This window comes from Leptodactylus fuscus, chromosome 9 (genome assembly GCF_031893055.1).
Source record: "Leptodactylus fuscus isolate aLepFus1 chromosome 9, aLepFus1.hap2, whole genome shotgun sequence".
Classification (NCBI taxonomy): Eukaryota; Metazoa; Chordata; class Amphibia; order Anura; family Leptodactylidae; genus Leptodactylus; species Leptodactylus fuscus.
Genome location: NC_134273.1, coordinates 45,370,584 through 45,387,067, shown reverse-complemented (window position 1 = coordinate 45,387,067; position 16,484 = coordinate 45,370,584). Strand labels below are relative to the sequence as shown.

General features: G+C 47.6%; 1 protein-coding gene across 1 annotated transcript in view; it reads left to right on the top strand.

Annotated features, from left to right (window-relative positions):
• Positions 1-16,484, top strand: part of XPNPEP3 (X-prolyl aminopeptidase 3) — a 62,833-nt gene that overhangs the window by 7,841 nt on the left and 38,508 nt on the right. Inside the window, exon 3 of the mRNA XM_075286339.1 lies at positions 14,252-14,662. Within this exon, the coding sequence (XP_075142440.1) occupies positions 14,252-14,662 (411 nt within the window). The remainder of the gene's footprint in view (positions 1-14,251; positions 14,663-16,484) is intronic.

Below are 16,484 nucleotides of genomic sequence, written 5' to 3'. Positions count from 1 at the left end.
GAAGATAGCAGTATTTTTATCACATGCTATGTCAGATATATTACAATGTCTCTTACATTCTCTTGAACTTTTAATTTGAAACAATGGTTACTCTTTAAAGAGTTTTCTGTCTGGTTTCACAGCTTGTTTTTTATGTCTGTTGATCTGACCCATTAAAATATGTTTCAATTTGACAGCCCCCCCACCACTCAAACCTTAAAAACCTAAATCCCCAACAATCCCTTTTAAATGAGTAATTTCTGTCAGGCAGGGGCTGGTTAGTCATTCCTGACAATCCAGCTCCATTATGAAAGAGGGCAGACACTCTACAGTGTGGATGTCTCTCTGCTCTGCCTTCTATTCTTCCTTCCCTTTCCATAGGGGTCTATTATACAGATTTGTCAGTGGAGGAAGGAGGCAACTCAGTGAAGAAACTGTCCATTTTCTTAAAAAAAAAGTATATTACACCTTCATGTGTCCCATATGGATTTATGGAAAAATAAATACAAGTACCATATACTTACATTTTAAATAAACAACTCCCTTTCTCACTTTTTTCACTTTGGGACACAGCACCACGAGTATACACCTGGCCACTAGGAGACAGACACTAGGCAAAAGAAAAGCTGTTGGCTCCACCTCCAGGCTATACCCTGCCACAGCATTGAGCATGAATCAGTTTTAAGCCTAGTGTCATTGGAGGCAGACACCACCACCTGACTCAGGTCTTTCTGTCTTGCATTGTTTTTATTCTTCTTTCAGGTACAGGGGGGGGGGGGGGGGCTTCAGCATGTACGCCACACTAGTTGTACAATTCCGCCTGTGGGAGCAGTGCTCTTCTGAGCTGCTCACCGGTCAACCAGTACCCACTCACCGCTTGCCGCATCTGCATCTGGATATTCCGGTGACCCCACTCACATATGCAAGGTCAACCGAGGGTGTGACCCTGTTGCGCCTGAAGATGCCAGTCAGGTGAGTATGAGAAGAAAAGAAGACAGGTTAGTATGAAAGTTACCTCAGCCTTTCTCCTCCTCCACCTCAAGCCCTACTCAGTGCTCGCAGGGAGAAAAAAAAAACATGGCTCCTGTTTAGGGTGACATCACTGGAATCCCCAGAGCTGGGCCTTAAATTTTTGGATAATAAGTCCCCTTTTTCTGGGGAGCTTTTGAGCTTTTCTGGTCGCTGGTCGTAGGTACCAGGTTTTCCCCCCTTTGGAGTGAGGACCCCCTACTCTGGCCCCTTAGTATATTTTCCAGGCCTCCGTTGAGCCTCCGGAGTTCCCAGCCGGACATACCCACCAAGGGTGCCTTGTGGCCGGCTTCATTTTCATGCAAGTTCCATTTCTCGCCAGGGACTAGGCCACAACTAGGCCCGCCCCTTTCCCGGCCTTTTCTGGCCTCCAGACCCCACCTGAGGCCTTCCATTGGCCGGGAGGCTGTCCTGGCGACCAATAGCCTCTGAGTGTAGAAATTATCAAGAGGATGGCTTTTGCTCTCCTCAAAAGGACTTTTTATTTATTTTTTGCTTTTTTGGCTTGCTGGAAAAGCTCCTCAGAGCTTCTTGGGAAACATTGCATCTGCGGAGCCATCTCTGTGCAGCCATTTCTGCAGCAGTCAGCAAGCGGCCATCTCCTGCGATCTGGTAGGCTAACCCTCTGGGTTATATCATGGGTAAAAAGGAATCCAGCATGGCCGTTTGCAGGGAAATTAAAACTCCTTCTTTATTAGTACATCAGCGTAAAAACACTTACACACGCATCTTATTTCTTTGACATCCCTGCGTCAATCCCCTGGGTTACCCCTAATTTCCCTGGGCTCCTTCCTCTTTGTCCTTCTGTGAAGAGTCATCTTGCCCTCTGGTTCCACCACATCTTCTACGTTGCCTGCTGTAATAAAAAAAAAAAAATTGCCGTCCAGACAGCCTGAGCATCTGCCCTCTCTGCTTTCCGCCTCAGCCAGTTCAGGAACGTTCTGGCTCCTTTCCGGTTCATCCATCCCTGGATTGGGTGACCTCCCTCTCCTGGTCCATGTTCTTACTGGATTTAATCAGTCAGTGGTGTAAACTTGGAATGGCTGCCTTCCCAGTTCTCCACTAAATCGGTGACTTCTGTGGATCTCATTGGACTCCCTCAAAGTTTCTGTTCCAGCTCCATGAGCCTTCCACACATAAAGATCTGGAAGCCTTGCTATAGGTCATGATCCTCCTCCCGGTCCTCTGGGCAATTCCCAGATAGGGCCTCAACTTGTAGCTCCACTCCAACAGGAGAATCCCTGTCTCCCCCTGCTCGGTCTGCTTCTCCTGGGGACGCCTTTGACTCCAACCTGGACCATCAGCTAGGCTCATCTATATCTCCTGCTAAGTGTGTTATGTCAGTCCAGGTAGCTGCAACGGGGCTAAGGGATAGCAGTAGGGAATCTCGCCCTGCACTACTCCCACTAGCTATCCCGGTCCCTGCCTCACGGGTGTGGGTCGGCTGTACTCAGGCTAAGCCTGACCCCGACAGCTCCTCTCTCACTGATTCCGTAGGCCTAGAGGGAAGTGGGAGAAGGAATGCCCTATAAGACCTCTAGGGACTGGAGACTAAAGGGGGTCACCCCTAACGAACAAGTGAAGCTGCTACTGACAGGGACTGACAAGGGTGTGCGCTGACTAACAACACAAGCAGCACACAGGAAAAATGTGGGAAAGGATTCCCCCAAACCAATATGGGAAGGAACCTTACACTAGGAAACAAACACAGGGAAACTGAGTAGAAATCAAAGGATAAGGCAATTCACTCACACAGTCAATTATACACAGAGGGAGGATTGGTGAACACAGAAGGGAAAACACACAAACCAACTCGTTCACCCAAACCTCCCAAAAATCAACCACGGAACTTCCTCTATCCCAGAACACCACCTACTCCTCCTGCTAAGGCCTAGCTCTGTAAAAGCAACACTCAGCACAGAACCATGGGAGGCATGGGTTTAAATACAGAGTAGAGACCACTCCTCCCAGGTGCAAATGGGAGGACAGACTAATCAACCAGGAGATAAAGCTGCCTACCAGCAGTGCGCGCATGCAAGTCAGAAGGTGTGCACCAATACTCACGACAGGACAACCCCGCAGCGCCAGGATGCCACCCCAGACACTGCGCAGCCAAAAACTCCCCAGGTAAGAAAAATAGAAATTAAAGAACCTAAATACTCCTAACAGGATCCTCCCCTCAAGGAGAAGACTCCGGATTCTCTAGGAGCATCCTTCTTCGGGAACTCCTTGTGGAATTTCTCCACGAGTCTGGGAGCTGACACATCCGACTCCAGGACCCAAGAATTATCCTCAGGACCGTATCCCTTCCATGCCACCAGATACCATAGCTTCCCCCGAACACATTTGCTATCCAGAACTCGGGATATCTCATACTCCCCGGACTCAGAAACTGGTGGAACCTTAACTGGAGACGTTCCCTTCTTGACCTTCTTTAACAAGGAGACATGGAAGACCCGGTTTATCTTCCACCTTTTAGGTAGTTGCAGCTGCGCCGCCACTTCATTTACCATCTTGATGATCTTAAAAGGACCCACAAATCTGGGACCCAGCTTCTTGCTAGGAACCTTCAACCTGATATTCTTGGTGGACAACCAAACCATCTCACCAGGGAAGAACTGCAACTCTCCTCTCTTCCGATCCGCCTGGACCTTAGCCTGGTGCGACGCCCGCACCAGATTCTCTCGGATACGGGACCATACCCCTTGCAGCTTTTTAGAAAATAGCTCCTCCTCCGGAACTGGGGAAGAAATGGAAGAAAATACTCCGAAAACAGGATGTCTACCACCGGAGCAAAAAAAAGGTGTGGTACCTGTGGCATTGGAATCATGGTTGTTTAGGGAAAATTCTGCCAGGGGGAGAAAGGCAGCCCAATTATTCTGGTTCTCTCGAACAAAACACCTCAAAAACTGTTCCACATCCTGATTCTTCCTCTCTGTCCGTTAGACTCTGGGTGAAACCCGGAGGAAAACGACAGTGTAACTCCCAACCTGCTGCAAAAAGCCCGCCAGAATTTAGCCACAAATTGCGGTCCCCTGTCCGAAACGATCTCTTCAGGAAGACCATGCAACCTTACAATCTCTTTAATAAACGCCTCAGATAGTGTCTTGGCACATGGCAGCCTGGAAAACGGGATCAAATGGCACATTTTCGTGAAGCGGTCAACGACTACCCAAATGACCGTGAAACCCTTAGACACCGGAAGGCCCGTGATGAAATCCATAGACAGATGAGTCCAAGGTGCCTTAGGAGGTTCCAATGGATGTAGAAGACCGTGGGGACGGGTATGCGACGCCTTGGCTCTTGCACAGACCGAACAATTTTGAACAAACTGCAAGACCTCCTTACTCCACCCTGGCCACCAAAAATTCCTAGACACCAATCTCATGGTCTCTGAAACCCCCGGGTGACCAGCAAGAACCGACTCATGACACTCCCTCAGGAGACTTTGTCGGAGAGTAGTTGGGACAAAAAGCTTGTTTCTAGGTATCTTGGAAGGTGCAGCGTGTCACCACTCCATCCCCAAGAATAGTGGCAGGCGCCTCTCGTTCCTCCTCAGTCGACATATACCGGGATAAAGCATCAGCCTTAACACTCTTTGAACCCGGCACATAAGTCACGTTAAAATGGAACCGCGCAAAAAATAGAGCCCATCTGGCCTGCCGTGCATTTAATCTCTTCGCCGACCCAAGATAAATCAAATTCTTGTGGTCAGTAAATACCTGAACTGGCCTTCTGGCCCCCTCCAGGAAATGACGCCAATGTTCGAACGCTAGTTTTATTGCTAGTAGTTCCCTATCTCCGATGTCATAATTCCGTTCAGAGGCAGAGAATTTCTTAGAAAAGAAGGCACAGGGATGCGTACCCTCCTCGAACTCCTGAGAAAGTACTGCTCCCACCCCCACCGAGGAGGCATCCACCTCCACTCGGAAGGCCAACCTCTCATCCGGCTGTCTCAAAATGGGAGCGGATGAGAATCGCTTCTTCAGTTCTTCAAACGCAGCTAGCGCCTCTGGCGACCACTTAGCACAGTCAGCCCCCTTCTTAGTCAAGTCCGAGATAGGTTTCACAACCTCAGAAAATCCCTTGATAAACTGGCGATAATAGTTGGAGAACCCCAAGAACCGTTGGACCGCCTTTAGGTTCTCGGGTCGCGGCCACTCCAAGACTGCCCTGACCTTCTCAGGGTCCATCTCAAACCCCTTGTCCGATAGGATATAGCCAAGGAAACATAATTTATTGACCGCGAACACACATTTCTCCAGCTTAGCACTTAATTGGTTAACCCTCAGGAGATCTAAAACCTCTCTCACTCTCTCCCAATGAGTCTCCAAATCCGGGGTGTAAATGAGTATATCGTCCAGATAGACCACAACCCCCCTCCCTATGACGGCACTTAGTACATCATTAATAAAATTCTGAAAAAACGCAGGCGCATTGGTTAGACCGAAAGGCATCACAAGATTCTCAAAGTGTCCTAGGGGTGTGTTAAACGCTGTTTTCCACTCATCCCCCTTCTTGATTCTCAGCAAGTTATACGCCCCACGTAAATCTATTTTACTAAACCAGCGGGCTCCCGTAATCTGGCTGAATAGATCCGAGATCAACGGAATGGGATAGGGATTCCGCACCGTGATTTTGTTAATCTCCCTAAAATCCAAACAAGGGCGCAACCCTCCATCTTTCTTCTTTACAAAGAAAAACCCCACTGCTACTGGGGACTTAGATGGGCGAATATGCCCCACCTCTAGACTCCCCTCAATATACTCTTTGAGCGCCTCCCTCTCCGGAATAGTGAGATTGTACAACCTTGTCTTGGGTAACACTGCATTAGGTATAAATTTAATCGAGCAATCATAGGTGCGATGTGGTGGTAATGTCTTGGCTGCCCTTTCCTCAAAGACCTCCCTGAACTCACATATTTCTTGAGGCAAATTGTCTATAGACAAAGACATAACGGATATGGGCAGACATCGACCATTACACCCCTGCCCCCAAGAAACTACTGACTCGGTCTCCCAGTTGATAATAGGGTTATGCTGCTTCAGCCAGGGCCACCCCAAAACTACTTGTGCTGGTAACTTAGACAACAAGAACAAGTCAATCTCTTCCCTGTGGCCACCCACAATAAACTCCAAACCCTCCACCTGTTTGGAGATGACAGCTTGCTGTAGAGGGGTCTTATCAATAGCCCACACCGGTATCTGAGACTTCAAGACCAAAGGACTCACCCTTAATTGCTCACAAAACTCTGAGTCAATAAGGTTGACTGCCGAACCACAATCAACCAAAATCCGGCACTTCTGCCCATTTACCCATCCTTCAAGGGTCAACCCGGCAGTCTGAGTACAGGAAATATGCACACCTCCCTCCTTAGTAGGTTTTCTCCCTTTACCCTCAATAGACCTGGGGTTATTACTCTCCTTGGCGAACCATTCTCTGGAGGGACATACCCTTGCTACATGTCCCATCCCTCCACACACAAAACAGCGTACTGTGCGGGACCCTTCACTCTTGGGTCTTGCACTTCGCACAGTGGCCCCAATCTGCATGGGTTGGTCCCCCGGGTCCTCTCTAAAAACAGAGAATTGAGGAGGGCTAAGCCCCCCAGGACTCTTGTCTCCACGCTCCCGGAGGCGCCGTCCAACTCTAATTGCCAGCTGCATGGCCTCATCTAGATCTCCCGGAACAGGGTGAGAAACTAGATGGTCTTTAACCTGGTCCGAGAGCCCTGTCTCAAACTGACTAAGTAGAGCGGGGTCATTCCAATATACTTCTGCTGCCCACCTACGAAACTCTGTGCAATATTTCTCTATAGCGTGATCCCCTTGCACCAAACGTCGTAGGTTATACTCAGCCGTGCGTACCCTGTCTGGGTCGTCATACAGTAACCCCATTGTGGAGAAAAACGCCTCTACAGTTAGTAAGCAAGCTGAGTCGGCTGGTAACGAATGTGCCCAGATGAGGGGATCATCTCTCAATAAAGTAATAATAATCCCAACTCTCTGTACCTCAGAACCGGAGGAAAACGGCCGTAGCCGGAAATACAAAAGACAGTCCTTTTGAAATCGGAAAAAATCTGACCTCTTACCTCGGAAGGGTTCAGGTAAGCTGACTTTTGGCTCCAGAGGCCGACCCACAGGGGCGCTACTCACCTGCCTCTGTATGCCCTCCACCTGAGAGGCTGTGTATTGAGCCAACTGCTGTACTTGAGATACGCCAGAAGCTTGGATGGCATCCATTCGTAGCTTGATCCCCTCCATCTCAGTGGAAATCTGCTGCACCGCCTGGTACAACTGTTTCAGGTCCGTCATAATGCAAATGAACCTTTTTTTTTTTTTTACCGGCTGAGTGTACTGTTATGTCAGTCCAGGTAGCTGCAACGGGGCTAAGGGATAGCAGTAGGGAATCTCGCCCTGCACTACTCCCACTAGCTATCCCGGTCCCTGCCTCACGGGTGTGGGTCGGCTGTACTCAGGCTAAGCCTGACCCCGACAGCTCCTCTCTCACTGATTCCGTAGGCCTAGAGGGAAGTGGGAGAAGGAATGCCCTATAAGACCTCTAGGGACTGGAGACTAAAGGGGGTCACCCCTAACGAACAAGTGAAGCTGCTACTGACAGGGACTGACAACACAAGCAGCACACAGGAAAAATGTGGGAAAGGATTCCCCCAAACCAATATGGGAAGGAACCTTACACTAGGAAACAAACACAGGGAAACTGAGTAGAAATCAAAGGATAAGGCAATTCACTCACACAGTCAATTATACACAGAGGGAGGATTGGTGAACACAGAAGGGAAAACACACAGACCAACTCGTTCACCCAAACCTCCCAAAAATCAACCACGGAACTTCCTCTATCCCAGAACACCACCTACTCCTCCTGCTAAGGCCTAGCTCTGTAAAAGCGACACTCAGCACAGAACCATGGGAGGCATGGGTTTAAATACAGAGTAGAGACCACTCCTCCCAGGTGCAAATGGGAGGACAGACTAATCAACCAGGAGATAAAGCTGCCTACCAGCAGTGCGCGCATGCAAGTCAGAAGGTGTGCACCAATACTCACGACAGGACAACCCCGCAGCGCCAGGATGCCACCCCAGACACTGCGCAGCCAAAAACTCCCCAGGTAAGAAAAATAGAAATTAAAGAACCTAAATACTCCTAACAAAGTGGACTTGAAAGAGGAAAAACGGAGAGTTGCGCTCCAACTGCTGGATTATTCGCTCACATGAATAAGCCCCGGAATCGCCTCCAAAGATAAGGGGGGAATTCGCTTATCCCAAATGGGATGCTATATCCAGAATATGGGATGCTGTATCCAGAATATGGGATGCTGTATTCAGAATATGTGGAGTGCCTTTAGGCAAGGGCTGCATACATCAGGGAGGCCTGGTCGTTGCGTAGACTGACTGTGTGAAGCAAGAACCAATTTGGAGTGTATAGCTCCTATGTCCCGGGTAGTGTGCTCCTCTTTAGAAACTTGATATGACATGCCTTGAAGTAGTTTCAACAGGCTATACGCTCCAAATTGGTTCTTGCTGTTAAGTGGGAGCTCATCTGTACGGTCAGAGATACCGTACAGATCTCTGAGGACCCAGATCTGTCCTCTCAAGTGGACACTTGCTTCCGCTACAGTTGTCAGAATGGACTCAACAAACAGAGTCTGTGGTTTAGCCAGTAAGGTAACAGCCTTGAATGCCTGCCTTTCCTATCCACTGGACGTCTGATCAGAGGGAACAGTGGCATCACCCGGACTGTCTTCTGCTAGGAAGTCGAATGTCTCTTCCCTTTCCTTGACCTGTATGTCTCAAAGGGAAGGTGAGCTTAGGGGCAGTGATGCCAGGTTAAGATGTATCACATATCTCTAGCTTGGATAATCATCATGTCCAGCCAGGAGGAGCTCAAGGAAGCACACAGTGCATCAAGTTAACCGAAGCTGAGCTCTCTTGTTAGCCAGTTACCCCATGTGTCCCTTCCTATCCTTTAGTGCCTCCCACGTTGGTTCCTGTGATAGCTAGGCTCTCCAAGGCTTCTATTTTGCCTTCAGTGAACTCCACCTCCCTCAGTGATCGCTCGGATAAGAAAGTGGATTCCCTCTCCAGGGTGAGCTGCATAGCAGCTATATTTAGTTATTTATTTTCTTCCTGTGGCCTTCCTTTGCTGCCTCTTGGATCAGCTAGGCCTGCATTTCCTGTGCCAAAAGCTCCAGACAAACCTCTCTGATGAAGCTTCCCTCCAGGACAGCCAGCTGCTCATTTGGCCTTGTGTTGCCTCCCAGATCTGCTAAGGTGACTGCCAACGCAGTGACTATACTGTTAGAATTCGTTTGTGGAACGTTGAGGCCACCTCCAAGAAGGCAGTTGTGGCCCTTCTCCTTTTCTGGGATGAACAGGGCCAGCTTTTTGGCAAAGGCCTAGAGACGCTTATCTCTGAGGCCACAAGGGGAATAGGTTTTTCTTCCCCCAGAAGCGTCCTAAGCAGCAGCCATCCTCTGCCAGCTGTTTTCAGCGTTTTCACTCCTTTTGTGGCTCAATCTCTTGCTTGGAAGACAGCCCAGGTCTCCTGTTCCAAGAAATCTTCTTTCAAGCCTAAACCTGCTTGGTGGTCCTGCACCAAGTCATCCAGGCTTTCCTCTTCTAAGCCCTCCTTGGCATGAGGGCCTTCCCCACTTGGGGTCTCTTGGGTAGGGGGACAATTGGGTCCTGGGTCCAAGGAATGGTGTCATCCGGCTACTCCAGCTTTTTCCAGAGTCTCTTTGCCTTCTCTACATCGGAAAATCCAGACTGTCTCCACTCTCCAGCTACAGGGAGTCAGCATCCCCATTCCCACCTCAGAGCATTTTTCAGGGTTCTCCATTCTCTGTTTTTTTTTGTTGTTTGTTTGTTTTTTGTTTTTTTTTTTATAAAAAAGGATGGCTCCCCTCATCCCATCCTGGACCTGAATGGGCTCAACAGGTTTGTTTGTTTATGCAGGTTCCAACAGAGTCTGTACAGTCTGAGGGGGCATTGACAACTGCAACACCTATCTTCACATCCCCATTGTGATGTGCCCTCAGCGGTTTCTTCATTTTGCGGCAGATTTGCAAATTTTACAGTTTGTTGCTATCCCTTTCGGGCTGGTCTCTGCCCTCGGGGTATTTCCCAAGATGATGGTATCTCTAATGGCCATTCTCCACTTCAGAGATGTCTCTGTTATTTCTTACTTGGAGGACCTCCTGGTAAAGACCACTCAAATTTGGACAATCTGACCAACTTGCAGATCACCTTGGTCCTTCATCACTAGTTCATCTGTCTCATCAATCAGGAAAGGTCTTGCCTCATGCCGTCTAAACGCATGGAATCTAGGACATGATCCTCGACGCATCAGGGCATGATTTTCCTCTCGGAGGCCAACATCCTAAAGTCCGATGTGTCCCTCCTTCGGAGGAACTCTCCTTGCTCGCTTTTGTTCTGCATACAGGTCCTATGCACAATGTTCTCAACCATCAAGGCTGTCTTTTTCGCTCAGTTACACTCTTGTCCTCCGCACTTGGCGATTCTGATCTGCTGTTATAAATCTCCAGCCAGCCTTTACCCCCTGATCCTCCTTTCTCGTCAGGCTTTCCGAGAGCTTCCTTGGTGGATCTCCTCCCCAGGAATACTCAGGGGAAGTGTTTCCTGTTGCCAGTCTCTCTGGCTGGGGAGTGGTCTTTGGTGCCTTGACCATTCAGGCTTTGTGGTCCTGGGCTGAGTCTTCCCTCTGATTCAACCTGGTATCTTCTTTCTCCTCTAACGACGTCCGGTCACAGTCCATACCGACAACTCCACTGTGGTCGCCTACTTGAACCCTCAGCAGGGAACCAGGAGCCGTACGGCCTTACTAGAAGCCTCCTGATCTCTTCCTTGGGTGGAGCGCCTCATTCCATGCCTTTCAGTGTTCCACATTCTAGGCATGGACAGCAGACTATTTAAGTCAAGAATATATAGCCCAGGACGAGTGGTCACTTCATCAGCAAATCTTCTTTCTGCTGTGTTCCCGCCGGGGCATGCTAAATGTCGACCTCTTCGCCTCCCTTCTGAACTACAAGTTCCCAGCTACATGGCCAGGTCTCTGGGTCCTCGAGTCATTTCTGCTGACGCTTTCGTGATATCAGACTTTCGTTTCTTCTTCTCCCTCGGGTCCTCAAGAATCTCAGACTGAGGGAGTACCCTCTATCCTGGTGGCTCCGGATTGGCCCCGCTGTGCCTGATACGTAGATCTTATGTTCCTGCTGACGGACACTTCTTGGCCCTTTCCTCTGCAGGTCGACCTTCTGTCTCTAGGACCGCTGTTCCACCCTAGCTTACTTCAGCTGTGTTCAATGGCGCGTCTTTTGAATCTGAGGTTGGAGACATCGTAGGTGTTCAGAGCCTGTTTTCCAGACTATACTCAAGGCTAGGAAATCCCAGTCAGTTAATATCTACCATCGCACGTGGAACGCTTACGTCTGCTATTGTGAGAATAAAGTTTTTCTTCTAATCTTCTCCAGTCCAGTCTGGATCAGGTCTTAGTCTTCTACTCTTAAAGGACTTCCTATGGTAGTGGCGCACTCTGTTTCTCCCCATTCCTCCCATCCCAACGACCACCCTTGGAAATGTGGAATCTTAACCTTGTCCTTGAGGTGCTTCAGGTTCCCCCCTTCAAGCATTTGATGGATTCTGGTCCTCCACAAGGATAAGGTTGTTCTCCAGCTTACCACTGTCTTTTCTTCCTAAGGTGTTTTCCTCCTTCCACATCAAGGACTTCATCTTACCTGCTCTCTGCCTGGACCCCAAGCATCCATGTGAGCGTTCTTTTCCCTGCAGGAATGTTGTCCAGGCAATTCGGGTCTATTGGTCCCTCACTGATCCTTTCTGTTGTTCGGACACTTTTTTCGTTCTCCCTGAGGGCCCACGTAAGTGCCTTCCTGCTTCCAAGGTTTCCATCTCTCGATGACTTCGGTCTGGGATTGAGGAGGCTTATCGGTTTAAGGGTAGGGCTCTGCCCTTCCGTGTGACTGCTCTTACATCTAGAGCTGTTGGAGCTCCCTGGGGCGTTCAGCATCAGGTTTCTGCCTCCTAGGTCTGTAAGGCTCCCATTTGGGCCTCCATCCACTTTTGCTAAGTTTCACCAGATCCATACTGTGGCCTTTGCTGATGACAGTTTGGGTTCTACGTTTCTCAAGTGGCTGAGCGCTAAGGGTTTGTATGGCAGGGTTATTCCCACCCTCTGGGACTGCTTTAGGACATCCCATGGTGCTCTGTCCCCCAGTGAAATAAGCGAGAAAATGGGATTTTTGTACTCACCGTAAAATCCTTTTCTCGTTGTATTCACTGGGGGACACAAATCTCACCCTTGTTTTTTATTGTGTTTCCTCCCTAAGCTGTGTTGGTTCCTTTTCGGGCTCAGGACATGTTGGTAGTTATTGGTTCTATGTTCCTATATGTCTCTTTTCTACTGCTTACAGTACAAACTGAATTCATGCACAGTGCCGTGGCAGGGTATAGCCTGGAGGTGGAGCCTACAGCTTTTCTTTTCCCTAGTGTCTGCCTCCTAGTGGCCAGGTTTACACCTGTGGTGCTGTCCCCCCCAGTTAATACAATGGGAAAAGGCTTTCACGTTATTTGCCCTTGGTGAAGAGCTATCAGTGCTCTTCATTGTCAGCAGGGCGTTTCTGACAGTCTTTGAGGAACGCCCCTCCTGACAGTAGAGTCCATAGCGCTTTACTGTCAGAGAGGGTGTTCCTTACCGCCCAGCCATGATGCTCCTGACAGTACCGCCTAGCCCTCCTCACAGCTCAGCGACATGGCTGAGCAATAAGGAACACCCCCTCTCACAGACTATCAAAAACGCCCTTCTGACAGTGAAGAACTACAGTAATGGCACCGATAGCTCTTCACCAGGAGCATATAACAGGAAAGCCGATTTCAGCACATTGAAATTCAGCACACTGTCGGCTTTCTAGCGGTATATTAAACCGCATGTGCCCGAGGACATGAAAGGTTCTCTTTAGGTGTTACCCTTGTGTAAATTATTCCAATTACTGTAATGCGACCATCAGTAACAGCTGAACTCCTCAGAGAGAAAGCTTCCTGATCGCTAAGCATTTTCAAACTCTTTGGCAAGCACCGTATATCATGTACCTATACCTGCCTTCTGATGTCACACTCCACCGCTAAGTGCCACACCACTCGCCTCAGAACAACAAGAAGCAAGTAGTGCTATGCTTCCGGGTGTAGTGTGATGTCAGCGGACATGCACATTACATGCTACAGTGCTGACTGAAGCCCAAACTGCAGATTACATGCAGCTAAAGCCCTTTTCCGTTAATTTGTATATTTTTAAAACAAATGGAGCTGCAGGCTGAAATGACAACGGCAGATTTGAAATCAGTACAAGCCCTACAAGTTCCTTTCTTTAGTTTAAAGGGGTAAATACAAGGAGGTCGAGATGGTATCCACCATAAAAACTGCATCCCAAATCTCCATTTCACTTTATCAGAAGCGCCGGAGACAGCTAAAGTTAAAGGTGTTGTCCAGGATAAATGTTTTTTATTTATGTGAGCCTGGGGAAGGTGAAAAAAAACATACTCTCCTGTCCCCAGTGCTACAGTGTCTCCCAGCATAGTCCGATTCTCCTTCTCCAGTGTCTTGTTTTGACAGAAATCCCCGCCTCACATTACCATTGAGTCACATGCGTTGGGGACTTTGATGGAAGAAGGCACTAGAACAGCAGGACCAGACCATGCTGGGAGACACTGGAGCATATATATAAATGTTTACATCGGACAACCCCTTTAAGCACTCAACTATCCCCAAGCGCTTCCATTGAAGTGAATGGGAGCACCGTCCACCACTTGTCACGCCCACATTGAGCCTAGCTGCAGTCAGACAAGAGTTTTTTCAGGGATCTATAAACTCGGTCCAAGAAATGGCAGGCTCTATTTTTTCTTGGATCTTTCACACGGACCATTTAAAACAAGAGTCATGTGAATAGATCGATTAAAGTCTATGGGTTTTGTGCTGGCCATTAGTACAACGGCTACCACATGGCTGATGAACCCTGTTGTGTGAATGAGCCCTTATTGTTCAGCCCTGCCACAGGCTTCAAAAGATTCCCAACTTCCATGACAACTCCTGTCTCTATTCACAAGCACTGATGCATTGTCTCTATTGTGTAAAAAAGCTGACATCTGGTGGCTATGGCATTGTTAAAAGTATATTGTGTATTTTTCTTTTTAGGGGAGGTCACCCCAGGATTGACTCAGACAGAGTATGCTCTTCGTCGTCACAAGCTGATGTCTAATATCCATAAAGAATCTCAAGCTCTGGGCCTGGAAACAGATCATGCTGCAGTTTTTTTATCTAGTGCAATAATGTTTATGTCAAATGACATTCCATTTCCTTTCCATCAGAACAATGACTTTCTGTACCTTTGTGGCTTCTTAGAGCCTGATAGCATCCTTCTTTTACAAAGCAGACCTGGGTATTCTATGCCAGCTCACACAGCAACGCTCTTTGTACCACGCAGAGACTCTGGACGAGAATTATGGGATGGACCCCGCTCTGGCACTGATGGAGCTGTTGCATTGACTGGGGTAGACCAAGCATACCCTTTAGAGGAGTTTAAGCATGTAGTACCCCGGCTACTTGGTATGTGACTTTCTAATTTTAAATTGATATACAAATGACTGAATTTTAATAGTAATGTTATTGTTCTTTAAACATCTTCCTCTCTCAGCAACTTGCCTGTTCTCTCTTCTTCTCACTTCCTGTATTCTTCTACAAGTTAGCAGGCAGGCTTTGACTGTTTGATGTACAGGTACAACCTCAGTAGATGTAGACATAGCCTTTACCATGAGAGATTATGTATTTTGATTGCTAGAAATCTAATACACTGTCTTCCAATAAGTATACTTTCTACCAGTAAGTATTTGGACAGCCATGCAAATGAAGATATTTGTGGTTGTGATGTACGTCATGCCTTGGTCCCAGTGCGTGGTAAATTCAATGCCAACGCCTATTGCACTATTTTAGATAACAGTGTGCTTCCTACATTATTGCGGTTCTTTGATTTGGACCAATGTTACTTCCAGGATGACAACGCCAGCTGTCATGTAGCGAGGTCTAACATGGCTTGGTACAGTGACAATCAGGTTAACCAACTGGACTGGCCTGCCCAGAGCCCAGACTTGAACCCTATCGATATAAGACAAAGATGACAACAAGGAAACAAAAAAATCATACAGCATACCATGTTCCCTCTGTATGGGTCACATAATGACAAGTGTATTCCTATACAGGATCAACTAGAGAAAACTTAAGAACTGAAGGAATACTAAACATAAATAGAAAATGTACTTTATTAATTAATAACATATAAAAACAGGGAAGGAAAATAGCCAACAGACAAAAAGGGTCACCTAAACATTGGAAACCGGTAACCAGGTATGTGTAAAATGACATACAAAATCATGAAATAAATAGATGACTAGATAAATAACTGACAGCATAAATACCAGGATATAGTAGTAAATAGCCGGCTGATTGGAGCAACCATAAGTTCCAAATGGAACAGGACAAGTGTACCAATATATACTAAAAGTACAAAAATATTGTGACAGTCTAAGTATATAATACAAATACAAAAGTTGATGTTGATATAACAGTGGAAAAATCAGTACACATGATAAGTACAATGGCCCAAAATAAGGGTTAAGTCAACATGGTAGCAAGTGAACAGCCAGCTAATAAGGGTTAAATCAGCATAGTAGCAACAGCCAGCTAATAAGGGTTAAATCAGCATAATAGCAACAGCCAGCTAATAGGGGTTAAATCAGAATGGTAGCATATGAACAGCCAGCTAACAATATCAGGATGAAAAAAAGGGGGGGCTGCATACAGTAAGCAGTAACAGTGAGTAATGGTATGTGTAAACGGGTTTTATTAGAGATTTTTCAAAATTAAAACATATAAACAGAAAGGAACAAACGGAGCAACGTCACTAATCAAAATGGACAAGGAAAAAAGGGGCGGCTCAGGAGGAAACCACAAACCGCTAAATTATCGCAGTACCTGCTCAACATAATACAAAAGAAAAAGAAGAAGAGGGAACAAAAACAAGACAGAAATACGAAGAAAACGGAAAGAGAGAAAAAAAAAAGGAAAAGGAAATAGTCAGGACAAACGTCGGGAAACACACAGGGAAGGGAGAGAAGAGGACAACAGGAGAAAGAGAATATAGAAGGCCACACCACACTCAAGCAAAAGAAGCAGAAAAGTCAGACGATTCCCGGAACAAGATCCAAGGCCGCCAGAGGCGTTCAAACCTGGAGTAATCAGGAGAGTCCTCCGCCACCAAAGCCTCCATCCTCTGAATAACAAGGAACTCCTGGAGGAACTCAAGCAAAGAGGGGGGGTGGGGCTACGCCAATGCCTCGGAATGACCGCCCTGGCGGCCGTAAGGAAATGCCCC